Source organism: Sminthopsis crassicaudata, chromosome 1 (assembly GCF_048593235.1).
Source record: "Sminthopsis crassicaudata isolate SCR6 chromosome 1, ASM4859323v1, whole genome shotgun sequence".
Lineage (NCBI taxonomy): Eukaryota > Metazoa > Chordata > Mammalia > Dasyuromorphia > Dasyuridae > Sminthopsis > Sminthopsis crassicaudata.
The window spans coordinates 398,650,299-398,666,964 of NC_133617.1; the positions used below are offsets into that span (position 1 = coordinate 398,650,299).

Genomic DNA, 16,666 nt, shown 5'->3' on the forward strand with positions numbered 1-16,666 from the left:
AACCATTCCACTGTAGATTCATGTTAAGAAAATCAGTGTTAAAAAACTTTATAAAGAAATCTCAACCATAAAGATAATATATTACAAAATTTCCCCCCATATGGCATATACCAAAAGGGGAGAAGAATACTTCTACACTATCATGAACGAACTTCTCTTATTTTAAAAATGAAATATCTAATCACAGAGAAACAGGTGTATACTCACGGCTCAGGATCTAGTGTATCATTTTTCTTCTTTTCAAACTGATCCTTTGAAATAGTCCTTAAAAAAAAAAGAATCAAAAAAAGAAAAATCATCATAAAATGTTACCTACTGCCAAGTTTCTATTAGTTAGGAAATAACAAGCCAATAATAGCTATAATAGTAATAGCTAAACTATTTATACAGTGCATTATCCTGTATAAATCACTTTGACAAAAACTCACTGAGGCAAGTAGTGAGACAATTTTACAGAAAAGCAAAGCGAAACTCAGTTTAAGTATATGTAAGTAGCTTACTAAGAATAACATGAACAGTAAGGGACAGGGGTCAGATTTGAATCAAGTCTCTTTCCTTCAAGACTAGGAATCTCAGTTATACCCTATTTACTTCCTTTAACATGCCATCATCACTCTGTGTCCTTATACTCTTAAGCAAATTGAAGGAAAAAGAGACCACTAGCAAGTCAATTCATTTTACTGAAGAGTACCATCAGTATGAAATTGTTGTTTTTCAGTCATTTCAGTTATAACTGACTCTTCATGACCTCTTTTGGGGTTTTCTTGGCAAAAAAAATGAAATGATTTGCCATTTTCTTCTCCAGCTCATTTTACAAATGAGGAAACTGAAACCAATAAGGGACTTGCCCAGGGTCACACAGTTAATCATCTGAGCAGAATTTAAACTTAGTCCTCCATGACTCCAGGCCCAGTACTCTTAATATGAATCAATAAAAATAATTTATCATTTCTTCCATTAATTTTTATCAGATTTTCATATATCTGTTATATGAAGTGTGTATCATTATAACCAATACATGTTTGAGTAAAACAATTCTTGCATTCATTCTACTATTTGTGAATACCCAGCTAAGATAAAGTGGATTAAAAAGCAGCTGCTATACTACTTTTAAAGTGTTTTACTTTACACTAACAGGTGGATTTTTAAAAATGTGAATATATCAAAGATCTTGGTGTATGAATGCTCTCCCCCAAAGATCAAAATCTGCCAACAATTAAGTAAATAAATCCATCTTGTAGTGACCTGAGGCTCAAAGATGCTAATTGACTTGCTCAGGGTCATACAGCTAATAAGTACAAGGAATAGGATTTGAAAGCAAATTTTCTTATCTCTAAGATCAAGGAAAGAAAAAAAAGGGGGGAGACCGGTTATTGTATTAAATAACCTATATAAGAAAAACATCTCTGGTACTTTTAAAATGAAGGAAGAGGTTTATCTGTTTATTATTTTTCCTAATAGTTCAAGGATTAAGAAATGGCAATGGTGACGTGATAGATGAACTACACATAAGACATTTATAAAGTGGATCTTCCTGCACTCCAATTACTTTTTTAAACTAAAGAGAAAGCTAATAAAGGGAATATTCTTTATTTTCTCTACTCTTCACTCTATATTCCAATCCACAAAAGGTTAATTTGCATGGTCCTCTGAGGTGCTTTTTACTGAAAAAGTTTCTTAAATAATCTCTAAGAAACAGTAAGCAGCACCATATACAGAGAAGACAAGGCAAGATACATCTTGAATTACAGTAGGAGATGTTGTGGTTAAGGAAATGCGAAGAGATGTTACACTGAATATCTCCTAATCGTTTGAGGGGAAAAGGGGGCATACACATGGTACAATGATGGGATTTCCCTTTTATTTTACAAATAATCAAGTCAGAGCTAGAAGAAAATATCTGACAAGGCTCACTACATATGAACTATTATACCATTCAATACTATAGGAAAATCATGTCAATACTTACGTCTGGGGCTGAGAAGGGTCGTCACCCAGGGTAACATTCTCCCCCTGGATCTCTGTGAAACACTTCTCACAGAAATGATACCTGTCAGCAAGAAGGCCATACTTGGGTGAACTGGTCCATCATAACACACAGCCACCCAAGCAACGAAGCCACCAATCAGAGCAGGGCAGATCACCACGACGAAGGGGGGGCGTTGTTGGTTGATTGATGGGTCAGTGAGGACAATGAAAAGGAACAGAGGGGGCAGGTGGGGAAGGGCAGGATTAGAGAACAGGGAAGGGAACAAATAGCACAGACATAAAGGTAAGACGCAAACACCAAGACAACACATAGCAGAAAGCCAAGGCAAAGCATTGATTAGCATTCGGTCTCATTTCATACATTACAGGCCATCATCACTAACAAATGATAGATTGTCAATCAGATTCAAAGACTTGGAATGATTTGCAGGATGCTGTTAATACTAAAGTTGTGTGTGTCCTAAATTTAGGAATTTGAAGTTTGTTATTTATAAAAATTTAATACTCCAGGCTTTGAGATTCAACAAATTTGCTTTGTACAGAATATTCTGTTTAGAATATTCTGATGAAGGGACTAAAAAAGTAAAGATTCAAAACAGCTTTTGTTGTTGTTAAACAAAAAAACAAAAAACAAAAAAAAAGAAAGAAATTTATGCTTGAAAAGCAAGCATTCCATAATTTTATTACCAATCTTAAGCCAGAATTTTAGTAATTTAAAATGTATGAAAATGTTGAACACCCAGAACTGGTTTTTGCTTTCAATAATTTTATTAATTTGGCATACAATTAATATAACTGCTTAGATCATTGGATTACAATACAAATGAAACCAAATCCATATTCTAGACAAACATTTAACAGAAATGCAATTGAGAGGGTCAGAGACTTTCCAGCCATTTATAAAAAAGTATATGTGTGAAAAATATTAATATATTGTACAGGCAATACAATATATATAAAAACATGAACAATCTCTCAGGGCTTAAAGTTAAAATTCTAAACTTTAAGAATTTTGGTCCCATGACCAATCAGTAGCCAATCTGAGATACTCAGCAATCTAATGCTGTAACTTGGTGGCAATCCAAATTAAGCAAATTTAGAATATAATTGTAAAATTACAATCTGCATTTGAAAAATTATCTATTACGCAATTTTTTTTTCCTTAAGATGATCTGGAGCTTGGGCCCAAGTTGTCAAATAAGGACGATTAAAAAAATAAATTACTAAATGTTTGGAAAGGACATGATTTAAAACATGAATGAAAAAAATAAACAAAAATGCAGGTCAGTGCTGCAATAAAGCAGGGTGGGTTCACAAGAATACTGTCAAAATAAATAGGCTTAATGAAGGTGAATTTTATGAGCAAAGAATGAGGATAAGGCAGCAACGGCAGCACAATCAAATGCAGTTTTAGTGTTCAAATGCTACATCTAAAAGATGCTAAGAACGATTAGTATTAATGACACTGTAACAAGACTCAGAGTGCCACACTGAACCAACAATTGCAGGATGAAAATACGGCAGCTTAGAGGTCCCCATTCACTCACTCACATACACATAGCTACAAACTATTGTGATGAACTTTCTTATGCTTATATTTGTGGATATGTCATTTGTAGATTCTGATTCTATTCTCAATGAAAAATAGCAGACATTCTTTGTCAAGCTAATCAAATGTAGCCAATAAATAAAATGCAGAATTTTTAAAACATGCAAAACAATTCATACTTTTCACACTTGTTTGATGAGGAAGGAGTAAGAGAGAGGCGCTGCAGGCAACATTAGCATTAGCGAAGATTACAAATAAGATCTTTCTTCCAAAGGCATCGCCTACTTATACTAACTCAGATTTAAAATTCTGCCAAGAACATGAACTCTGGCCAGGAAAAAGAGAAATTAACTTTATTGTTAAAAATAATAATAATAATTAAAAAAAAAACCGCTATCTTCATTTTTATCAATCATCTATAGCAATATCCTGCCTAATCACTCTTGTGAACATGCTTACACATCATGGAAATAAAACCATACTGAAAAAAGACTTAATTCCTTTAATACAATTTTCATGTAGAGAATGGCATCACTACCACTAGGCAAGAATTTACCAGTAAGGAAACTTCAAACTGACTCAGTGAAAGCCAGTACACTATGGTAAACCAGAACTCTGTGTTATCAAAGGTTCCCTATTTACAAAACAGTAACTGGAATTAAGCATTCTAATCCATTTTTTGACCAAACATACAGCCATTGAGATCTAGTAAAAACTGAGAACTAAATAGCTATCAAAACTACATTGCTTAAAATAAAACTGTCACTGAAATTAATGTAAGTTTGAGTGATTTCAAAATGCAGTTAATTAACAGACATTTTATGTTTGCATTGAGAGTACACCAAAATAATTTAATTCAGTTAAATAAAAACTGAGAAAGATAATTATTATCAATTCCTTTAACCAAACGATCAAGTTGATGCATCATTTAAAAAAAATATATAGTGGCCAGTAGAACACAGATACTGAATTGTGGGCAGGCCCTCTTGAATTCTCTACTTTGAACCTACCCAGAAAAAATTAAGATGACAAAGAACTGCAGAAATGGACTATATCTAGAGTGATAGAAGCTGAAACCTAGAAGAGACTAAGAAAGCTGCCTGCTGATTTCAACAGAGGCACAACAAAGACATTTCAGAAATTTGATAATCTATCCTCTTTTAAAGTTGTAAAGGGAAGCTGCCCAGCAAGCACAGAAAGGCTCAGAATCAGTTTGTAAATGGAGAGCCTAGATGACATAATACAATATTTTATGAAAAGTCTAATGAATATGTATAGAAAACATTCAACTTAATCTATAACATATATATTGTGTGTATGTATACTTATTTATTTGGAAGTATAGAATATATATAGGTACCTGAACAATGTAATTACTTGGTGGCAACCTTGGTTTAGGGGAAATTTAACTGAACGCAAGTTTTCAAATGCAGATTGTTCTATGTATTCGATTCTTATTTGCATTTTCTACCTTAATGTGGAATAAAACTACTATTGTAGCTAGGAATCACAAAACTACAAAATGGAATTTGTGTATCATCTTTGTGTATCATTTATATATAAGGCACTATTAATCTAAATTACTTTTAGACCTTTTTTTAAAAATGCTTATGAAAAAATGAAAGTGCATATTCACATATTAATGTGAATATAAGTAGTTAGAGCATTACTTGATTATTTAAATCAAGATTCTCTCTTTCAGTTCTTAGCACCCAAAAGTTTAGGATTCAGATAAATTAGGATCAATTGTTAGAAATAATATCACAAAGTATCTATAAATAGGCAAAGCTGAGAATAAAAATGTAAACATAGACAAATTCTCATTGTCTATCAAGAACACTATTTCCTGAAATAACAAAATATTAAGACTTACTAAAGAATATACTGATGACCAAAATGTGAACTTAATTCAAAGAAATAAATTCTATATTCCAAAAGAGCAGAGTCTCAAAGAGAGCACTTCCATAAACTAGCATATCCCAAAAATTTGGTGGAAAGATTATTCTGAAGAACTGAATATGATAAAAAATATATTAAATGCAGATGCTATAAAGAAAAAAAAAGTATAAGTAGGCCTTTCATAGGATTATGAATTTGAAGGTGAAGGAGACTTTGGGGGATCATGTGGTCTTCAGAAAGAAGAAAACTGAAGTAAGTCATAAAAGGAGGAGTAATGAGCAGAAAAAGTTCCAAACCATTAGTCCTCAAAAGACAAGTCAAGTGTTCTGGCTATCAAACCAAGCTAGAGATATTCTTAATAATGCTGTGCTAATACTCTTAATCAATCAATTAATAAACATTTATAAGAGCCTATGTCCCAAGCACCAGACTAGGAACACTCTATCAACATATCACTTACTAGTAGAAATATTCTATTCCTTACCTATCATTTCTATAAAACGGAGGTGGGGAGTGAAGTAGAGAGGTTTTGAATTTAAGTAAGGTCAGTTTATGAAAACTGAATAAATGATTCAAAATAACAGTGTCAAAGAAGTATTCAGTGATTTGAAAATAGCTTTAATTTAACTTTAAAAAATGAATTTAAGCCATTATATAAATGACTTCTATAGTAGATATCTTTATATGTCAGGATCAATAGAGTTAGCAGCAGCAAAAACACTACCTAGTTGATTTCTTTTAAATTTACTTTGGTTTAACTTAACCTTATGTTTCTTTAAAAACTCATAAGGAACAAATGCACTTTTATTCTCATTTTACAAAAGAAAAAACTCAAGACTAAATGGAGCAAAGTGATACCAGACAACCGGTACTAGAGTCTTGAATGTGTCATTTGTTAGTAGTGTTTTTTCCATTATTCTAGGCTGCTTTTCAATTCTTATTTTATTGATAAAAAGGATAAAACCTACACTGAGAAGTCCAAAAATATGAGTCAAAATATTATGTAGTATAGCTGCATAGGTCAAATTTCCAATTATATTAGCCTTCAATGATGTATTTATGCTTTGTCAATATGCTAAAATTTCATTTTAGTAATAATATTTGAAATATGTAGTCCAATAGTACTAAGACATATTTTAATAGAGATATGCTTGTAACAACAGCATTTAATATAAATATGACATATAGCACATAAGTTTTTTTTCTTCTGGAAAATATATTCATAAAATTTGGAATAAAATCAAATTGGTAAAAACAGTTAACTCAAAATCCCAGCCAAGGATCATTTAGTCCTAAACACATTTTTCTAAATACAATAGGAAAAGGTCCAACTCTCCAAACTAAGGTATTTGCTACCTTTTTTGAGAAAAAAAAAAAAAAAAAAATTGTTATTAATGCCATTTAAAATAAAAATCACTTAAAATACCAATTTATTCCAAAGTCAATGCAAAAATTACAATAGAAATGGATGGCAGAAACCTATCCATCTCTCAAAAATAACCTAGTTCTAGTTTCAAAAATGGGAGGTAAAAAGATCAACAGTCCAGATTTGATTTTCATTATACCACAATAACAATAAATTAAAACACACTGGAAAATAAGTAAAAAATCTTGAAATTAAGGTTTGCATGATGTAAAAATGTGTGGATAACAAGAAAGCAAAAGTGTGTGCATATAAAACATATACAAATCTAATTTTAAATATTCCCTCAAGATTTTTAGTTTATTTTCTCTAAAATGCTTGTATTAAAAACAATTGCCTCTCAAATATACATTCTCTAACAACCAAAACAATAACAAAATGATTATTTTTAAAAGGCAACAATATCTAAATTTTTTTTCAGTGATACTTATTTAAAATTTTATAATTAAAATTATACTTTTCATTGAAAGATAAAGGCTTCTCATTTCTTGACTTCAAATTTTACCTAAGAAACATAAAAATGAACTTAACCTCCACTATAAGCTTGTTCTTTAACAAATATCTTCAAATATTTTTTCTTCTTAAACTATTATATTTTTAAAAGATGTGTCTTAAAAATGAACATGATTTTAAAGTAGTGAATACAGTTCCAAACTAGAATAACTTTTACCCCCCCCCCAAAAAAAAAGTGTTAAAAGCTACAGAAGGCATGTGAGCTTAAATGAATGACAGTAAATTAAATTCTGAAGTGTTTCTGTCAAATGTTATCTGTTAGACTACAAAAAGATGAGCATGCTTTGTCACAGGATCTAATTTCCTCAAAATATGCAGGAAAACTGCTGGGTGCTTACCTATTCTGATAACTGTAGTAGGCAGCATCTCGAGGAATTGTACATAGCTGCTTACCATAGCAGCACAAGGTCTGTGGAGAGAACTCATACTGCAAAACAAAGGAGAGAGAACTAAAACTTTACCACATTTACCTCCATTGCATTCTTAAATTGACTTTAAAGATCTAGATGCAGCCAAGTACATCTGTTAAAATTGTACACAGTGCTGAGAAACTTTATAGAAAAGTGGATTAATCTAAATTATTAAATGCCAATAGGTAAAATATAGGGAAAGGGATCAGGTAGAATAAGCATTGATATACCAAGTATTAGAAAGTATTAAATAATAAATTTAATTTCTCATTTGTTCCTCACACCAAGCCTGGGAGGCAAATGCTCCTTATTATCTCCTTACTATGCTCCACTACTTGAGACAGAGGTTGTCATTTGTCCACAGTTACACAGCTAGGAAGTATTGGAAGATAAAATCTGAACTTAGATCTTCCTAATGCTAGGCCCAGTAATCTATCTATGGTATCACCTAGCTGCCTCTGTCCTAGTAACTATAATTAATTTTTCAATGCTTCACCAGTGTCAGAAGAAATTTAAATGGGGTAGACAAATTTTAAGTCTATATTTCTCCAGACTTCTTGCCTTGATGACAACCAAATTCCTCTTTAACCAGTAGTTTTCAAATGACTTTGCTCTAATTAGTGACTAAAAATCTCTAATGCTGGTCACCTCAATGGAAAATCAGAAAATTAATCAACTTAAATCATTGAGATGACCTGCACCGAAGAAAATGCACAAAAGACGTTATTAAGAAAATATGATGGAGGTAGTAAAAAACAAACAATGCCAGATAGACAGCCATAGTTTACAAGAAAGGCTAAAAAGTTTAGTGGAAGATTTCCAACATGTTTGTTAGATTTTCTTAGGAGAACATGGATAAGAATCATATAAAATGAGAATGGTTGGAAGCAGTTTATCCACACTGATGACATAAGAGACTGTAAAATATCCAAGGAACTTAAGACTTTAGATCTGGAAGGAAATATTCAGTAGACCAATACCCCCATTTTATAAATGGAAACTCCAGAATTCTGGAGAAAAAAATCTTATTTCCTAGATTATATATAGGTTGTAGATAAGAAAAATGTTTATGGATATTTTCCAATTTTTTTTGACGTCTGATGGGATTTGAAAAGTTTTCAGAGCTAATTTAGTTAACTTTAATCTTTATAAATTTTGCCCATATGTCTCCCCCTCCACTCCTCCCCCCCGCCCCCCGCTGGGGTTTAAATGACTTGCCCAGGGTCACACAGCTAGGAAGTGTTAAGTGTGAGACCACATTTGAACTCGGGTCCTCCTGAATTCAAGGCTGGTGCTCTATCCACTGCGCCACCTAGCTGCCCCTTGCCCATATGTCTTAAGGTGTGATGTTAAGCATGATTATTTAAGTTAATTTTGTGGCAATAAATAAAACCGTACCTTGCGTCCACAGCAGTATCCAAGGGACTGCATAACAGGGTCAATTTCTTGTTCGAAGACCTCTGCAAGTTTAGTACAAAACTTATAGACTCTGGAAGTCTTACGATTGTAGAGCCAGGCATTGTTAAACATTAACCAAACATCATCCACATATTGCCAAGGCTCTTGGTACTGCCCTGTATCCAATTTCCTCTTAATGGTAGAAAGATCCATAGGGTTCTTCACAATGTCAAAATAATCCTTCAAAACACAAGAAAGATTGCCCTCTTATTATTAAGATTACCATATGCATGACATCTATGATACCCATACTGATATCCCTAACATGGAAGTTAACAGTGAAAAACTTTATCATGTGAAATGGAATTATAGAATAACCTCTGTTGGATAGTTTTCCAAAAAACTTCAACCAGAACTGGCCATTTCTATATCTGAGAGATACTTTGTCCATTTATCATGATTCTACAATAGTTTCAAATGTCCATTTCTCCATAGGGGGAAAAAATGGAGGAAACAAGCATTTATTAAATAGTACTATTCTAGGGCATTGCGCTAATCACTAAGATAATATTACAAACATTTCACTTGATCTTCACAATAGAACTAAGAGGAAACAATGAGTAACTCCATTTTGCAGTTGGCCTAACTGAAGCAGACAGGCTCAGCTAGTAAAGTTTTATAGTAATTTTGATACTTAAGATGGCAATACTACAATTAAAAAAGAAAACACAAAAAAACACACACCATAACAATTTTACTTTTGGTATAGAGAGAAAACTATGCAACCAAAAAAACAAAAACAAAACCCAATAACCTTAATTTTTACTGTAAAATTGAAAATAATTACTATACATCAGAATAACATTTTTATTTTAGTAATCACTTGAAAGAAAAAAATCAGACAAAAAAACCCAGGAAATTTAACTAAAATTAATAAGCCTTTAATTTAAAATTTTTCATCATCTAAACAAAACCAGTCAAAGGTACACATAAAATTTACTTTTCAAATTTTATAAAAAATGAGATATTTCATCTTAGCATAACATGAAGTTGTAATAAAAGAGAAAATGGAATGTCGATATCATAGTCATTCTATAGCAGAACTCGATTCAATATAGAGAATTTAACCAATAAAAAAAGATTAAAAAATTTTCAAAATCAACACTGTTAAGAAGGTATAAATCTACTCTATAAAACAGCAAGGAGATGCCAGTGTATTTTGAATCAAATGAATATTTCATTCTACAACTTTTTCTTCTTCTTTTTTTTTTTGGTGAGGCAATTGGGGTTAAGTGACTTGCCCAGGGTCACACAGCCAGGAAGTGTTAAGTGTCTAAGAACACATTTGAACTCAGGTCCTTCTGATTTCAGGGCTAGTGCTCTATCCACTGCACCATCTAGCTGTCCCCATTATTAAACTTCTAATCAACTTTAGAAACACCTAGAATAAAACCAACCATAAATTCTATGCACTAACAAATGAAAAGAGAAACTTCTTGATAAGTATTTGAACAAATTTTCATTTATTTCATTTATTTATTTAAATAGCTTACTCTATTTCTCTTGCCTAGGGTTGCACAGCCAGGAAGTATTAAGTATCTTGAGGCCACATTTGAATTCAGGTCCTTCTGACTTCAGAGCTGGTGCTCTATCCACTATATCACCTAGCTGCCCCTAGCTTTTTATTTTTGAAACATATGTGTGGGGGCAGCTAGAGCTAAATGGCGCAGTGGATAGAGCACCAGCCTCCAAAAAAAAAAAAAAAAACCATGTGTGTGGATAATTGTCAACATTCACCCTTGAAAAACTTTGTGCCCCAATTTTTCTCCTTCCCTTGTCCCACTTTCTTCCCTTGATAGCAAGTAATTTAATACATGTTAAACTCATATGAGCAAAATTCTTAAAGTGAGAATGCATTTTTAGTGTCAACTCACTGGAATTCCTAGGAGCTGGGGATCCACAGGCTGCCTAAAAGGTAAAGACTCTGGATCTTGGCGATACAATGCTTCTAATGTAGGCATGAGAGCCTGTCGCAACTCTTCTGGTTTAAAGACTAGTGGAAAAATGACAGAAAAAAAAAAAATCAATGCTGAAAAAACTTGTTTAAAACCTTAAAATTAAATAACATTCTTAATGATAAAAGTAAGTCATTTAATTAAACAATATTTTTAGACATTTAAGTGGTTGGTTTAATGAAATATTGACATGTAGAACACAATGCAATATATTATTCGAATGTAAAAACTATAACTTAAACCCAATAAAACATTCCCAAATTGTCTACATGATGCCTTTTCAAAACCTTTACTTCCAAGATAAACCAATGAGTTTCTAGTTATAAGTATAAATTCCATTCCAATGCTACAATTAAATCTTCTTATAACTTCTGATCTTTAAAAATTGTACCAAAGCCATGTTGTCAAAGAGAGCATAAGTTTAGCAACTCCATGGAAACTATTTTATCATTCATTGTTTATTTAAGTAAAGCTTAGAGCTTCCAAATTGACATCCTGGATCAAATTGGGTGATAATATTAGGCCCATAAAGATTTTCATCTACCTAATATTAGTAATTTTTGATACACTGAGTTATTCTATTTTCTGTGGCTCTTCTCCACAAAAATAATAACATAAACATCTAATTGCACAAAAAGCAGGCAAAGTTAGTTTAAAAATTCAGTATCTCAAAACTAAATCAAAAGATCAGAAGCAAGGCATATTGTATTTGTTGGAAAACAATCTTACTTCCTTTAATCCAAAAAAAAATTGCTCATATTTTTCTAACACCTTAAGTAATGGGGTAGGAAAAGAGGGGTATTAGTATTTGCATGGCATAAGTCAATTAACTGAAGATCAACCAAAAGATTCATCAAACTATCTTTGGTAGTATTATGCAAAGTAGTACATATATAACCATGTCACAAAGACATGAGTTAAGAACTGCATCTGATAAATTTCTTCATTCCTTTCCATATCCAAGAAGCATACCTTTGTTTGCTGAGACTAGTCACTCTATACTTTGTTAAAGTGTAGCAACTGCTCAAGTGTCATCAGGAAATGGGACTTGCTGAATTTCTGAAACAGGCTGGTTTGCCTCTAGGCAACCTCCAAGGGCACATTACAGTGGTGTAGAACTTATGGGGACACCCCCAAGAAACTTAAGGGATTATAGCTCAGAACTTCTCAGCTGTAGCAAGCTACCTACTTCAGTCACCCAGGAGAGAAAGCAGTTGTTCTAATGTTTATATTATGACAGTGAAATTGAAATCCCTTATGTCTTACACACATTCTTGTTTCAATCTAAACATTTAAGTTCTGTACTAAACTTAAATTTCCTATATAAAAATAATGAAGCATGAAAGTAACTTTAATAAAAATCTGAAAACTACCCAGTCACTTGTTAACTTTTTCTTGCTATTAAAGTATAGCTATTAGCCAAATATAATCCAGAATGTTATATGTGAAATAAGAACAAAATCAAATTTGATTGAAATTAAGCTTAAGGGTTTTTCCTATATCAAACAGAGCAACTACAGATCATAACTGCTCCTATTCACCTTGCCTAAAAACAAACTTATATAAGAAGCCTTTTTTTTTCTTCTTCAGTATATGTATGTATGTATGTATGTATATAAAAATTTTAGGAGCAGAAGATATAACAGGGAGTGCAGTGATCTAGGTTTGAAACAATACAGTTCCTATCACCATGAATATGAGGTATAAAAATTAGCCATACTAATTCACTCTTATAAAAAGGGAGCAAATACAAAAAACTACATATAAAATCTATGATAGGAAAGCTGTCACACTTTTCATTTCAATAAGTATTTCTGAAAAACCTATGTTATAGATAGCCTCAGAAACTACCTAGCCCTGTGACACATGGACAAGTCATTTAAACTTAGTTTTCCTCATTTGCAAAGTGAGGAATAATTAATAGTATCTGCCTCCCAGAATTATTTTCAGGCTCAAATGAGATTTTTGTAAAGTGCTTAAAAAGTAGGCATGACATAACTGGTAAATAAAAATAGTAAGCAAAACCAAAAAGCTACACATGTTCATCTCAGATAAGAATGGTAGCAATAACTAACAGAAAATTTTATTTATTTTCTGTTTTCAGGTTTTTTATTTTTGAGCTTAACTAGTGTCTTCAATTTCAACCTATCCAAATAAATTTCTGTGAAGTTTTCTTCAGCATAATTGTAAATGATTTTTTATGTGTACTTAAAATAGTGACTCCCTACTTTGACTGTTCTATTCCCATATTTATCCCCTATATATTTATCTGTTAGTATTGTCCTCTTAGGAAAAAAAATAACTGTGTGGTATATGTGACACTATTAAAGAAAATAAAACCTAAGATTTTGTTTTCTCCTTAGTAAAGGGAGAAAAAGAAACTTTTAACAATGTCACAAATTACTCTAATATAGCCCTCACTTCCAAACTCCAGTTGACCCTTAATAAATGCCTTTTCATTCATTTATTAAATAGATCACCTGAAATCTCATTTTTTATGTTGATAGATTCAATTTGATACTTAATAACATCTTCTCAATTCTCTCAACTGTACTCTCCATTCTGACTGACGGCTGGAAAAGAGAACAATATATTCCCTTCAAAGTCTTCCTTTATAGAGAGAACTTTGCAGCAAAGTCTCAGTTTTTCTTCAGCAGTTGACTTGGTTTCTGTTCCATCTCTCCATTTCTTCCTTTTTTGATATCGTCCCTCATTAGAGGCTGTGAGATACTTAAGGGCAGGTTCCCCCCCCATCCCCTTATTAATATTGCCACAGTTTAGTATTGTATCAGGCATAATAAAATTTTGAATGAACTGAAATCATTGCAATTGCTTATTGTTCACTAGTGCTAGCAGCTCAAATTCATTATATATCTAAAAAAACCCTACAGCTATTCCCTCAGTCCTCTCTTGACTCAACCATTTTAGTCAATGGTATCATTATCTTCTAGTCATTAAGAATTGATATCCCAGAGTTATATTAATTCCTTAATTTCCCCTGCCTTAGTCACCAAGTACTCTCAAATTTGTCTTTGAAATGCCTGTTACATCTACCCAATTCTTTTGAGGACCACCCCAGCTTTTATCAGTTGTCACATGAATGGGCTGTTCTCACAGGTTCTAAAATGGTCATTTTCTCTCTGGTTTTTCAAGCTAACATGCATGTTACAAAGTTACATAACTTTGGTCAGGGCATTAGAGGCTCTCCACTATGTAAATCATGGCATTTAGCTTAGTCTAACACTGAAAAACCAAATTTCAGGACTTAACCTTTTTAAATTTGTTTCTCACTATTGTTCTTTTTTCTTCTACTCTGATCCAAATATTACCTATCCTAGAGAGCCAAACTAAAGAGTCAACTCCTTCATGAAACCTTCCTTGATAAATCTAGCCAAAGGTAACCTCTCTCTTTCCTGATTTCTTACAGCACTTTTTTAGTATGACTCATTTGGCAATCATATTACCCCTTATGACAAATCTCATATCACATTCTTCTATTACTATTTAACAATTTCTTTATGTCTTTATGTCATATTTCTTCAGTTGGATTATAAACACTTTAAAGGCAATTATTATATTCTTTTTTTTTTTTTTAATTATCAATGATCTATTTAACATGTATTCATCAACCTGCCACGGAGGGGGGAGGGGTAAATTAGAACAAATGGTTTGGCAATTGTCAATGTTGTAAAATTACCCATGCAAATATCAGGTAAATAAAAACTATTTTAAAAAAAAAGAAAAAGAAAATTATCAATGATCAGTAAGTACTGTGTTTTAAGATAAATGTGTTTTAGTTAAATACATAAGGAATAAATAAATGCAAATGGCAGTATAAGGAAGAAAAAGAATGCCACTTAATCCATGAAGGTGTTCACTGGTTGCAAGCAATAAATCAGAAAATTTATGGTAAATTTTTCTCATGAGGAAAACAATAATAAAAAAATAAAGAAAATTGGTTTTACTTCTCCTACTATGAATATTTTCATTAATAGGGAACAATCCAGTTCTTTAATGTATTATCTATTTTCATTAATAATAACCTTCTAGACAAATGAAATTATCCAGAAAGAGAGATGTAGAATGGCAGATGAGAAGACAAGATAGCAGGGCAGTTGAGACTATTTAATTTTCCTAACTTCTAATCCTTAGATTGGATTTGTAGAATAGTGCGACATATACTTTAATGCACCATCTCTTAATCTACCTACTTTTTTTACGAGGCTGAGAAGGTGATGTAGACTGGGCAGTTGCGCCATTATTACTATTCTCCTCTTCCTCTTTAGACTCCACTTTTATTTCTGATTTCTTTTCTTCAACCTCCATTGGTTCCTGTTTGGAGTCCGTTACATCACTTTCTTCTTTTGCCTGGGAAGACCCCTGCAAATCCTCCTCCATCTTGAGAAAAAAAATAGAATTGTAGAAATAAAAACAAAAATAAAATTTTAGACAGATTTTGCACAATCTATATGCTTGTAAAAACTTTTCCCCAAATAGAAATTTTTCATCAAGTTCTACAGAGCCATGATCACAGATTTAACATTTTTTGGTAGTGAAGATATAATGAATTACATTTATGACAATGTGATTTTATTTTTCCTATCAACTCCTAAAATTTATAACACACTCTAATTTCTCTCAAGACCTAGTATTAAATTATTTATAACAACCATATGCTACTTATTTTATCAACAAATATATGATAATACAGAATATACATTCCAAAATCTAAATGTGAAGGGTTGGAAATTAAAAAAAAAAAAAAAAAAAAAAAGAAAAAAAGAAAGAAAGAATTACTTGTTAGAGCCTAGAAGATACAAGAGTAATGTGGTAAAACAAAGTTCCACATATTATACTTTTAAATCTATATTTTCATACACATTAAATGGACTACAGAAATTATGTAGCTTTAGTTAATCAACTTTTACTGGATATTTTAATTATGCTTAATCTACTATAATTTTGATATCACAATATATCTATTAAATGCAAAGAAGTTACACACCTCAGTTCTAGGTTCCCCCTTTGTTTCACTAGGATCAGGCTCAGTTTCTTCAGGTTTGCTTTCTGTTTTACTTTCCATCATTGGTGCATCAGGTCCAGGTTGCTGGGAATTGGTTTCAGCACTAGCCACTGAGGCTGGAGTGGGAACTCTGTTTTCAATGCTAGCAGCTGCCTGGGAAAGCTTTGACACAAAATATACAAACTAAAATCAGAAAATAAATGAAATATTCACTTGTTCTTGGAAAGCAAAATGAAGATAAAGGTGATTCCAAATTGAGCAAGGTAATCATTATACATACTCATATTCTAATATGGAGTAGTAGATTTCTCAGAAATAAAGTTGAAATACAGAATTGTGAAGTCAGAGAAACTCAGCAAAAGATTCAAGAAGAATCTACTGCTCCTGACTGAGGCTCAAATATGAACACAGTGAAAAGTAAAGCTTTTGTCTACTAGAAACACTATA

General features: G+C 32.1%; 1 protein-coding gene across 4 annotated transcripts in view; it reads right to left on the reverse strand.

Annotated features, from left to right (window-relative positions):
• The window catches only part of CREBBP (CREB binding lysine acetyltransferase), a 152,105-nt gene that overhangs the window by 22,485 nt on the left and 112,954 nt on the right, over nucleotides 1–16,666 (reverse strand). For 2 of the 4 annotated variants that reach the window (XM_074279993.1, XM_074279992.1), the window contains exons 15-21: nucleotides 16,202–16,381; nucleotides 15,408–15,594; nucleotides 11,116–11,234; nucleotides 9,182–9,421; nucleotides 7,712–7,800; nucleotides 1,970–2,080; nucleotides 208–264 (exon numbers count right to left, since the gene is read on the reverse strand). In XM_074279993.1, coding sequence (XP_074136094.1) covers nucleotides 208–264; nucleotides 1,970–2,080; nucleotides 7,712–7,800; nucleotides 9,182–9,421; nucleotides 11,116–11,234; nucleotides 15,408–15,594; nucleotides 16,202–16,381 — 983 coding nt within the window. The remainder of the gene's footprint in view (nucleotides 1–207; nucleotides 265–1,969; nucleotides 2,081–7,711; nucleotides 7,801–9,181; nucleotides 9,422–11,115; nucleotides 11,235–15,407; nucleotides 15,595–16,201; nucleotides 16,382–16,666) is intronic. The other 2 variants (XM_074279995.1, XM_074279994.1) reach the window with 1 other exon arrangement.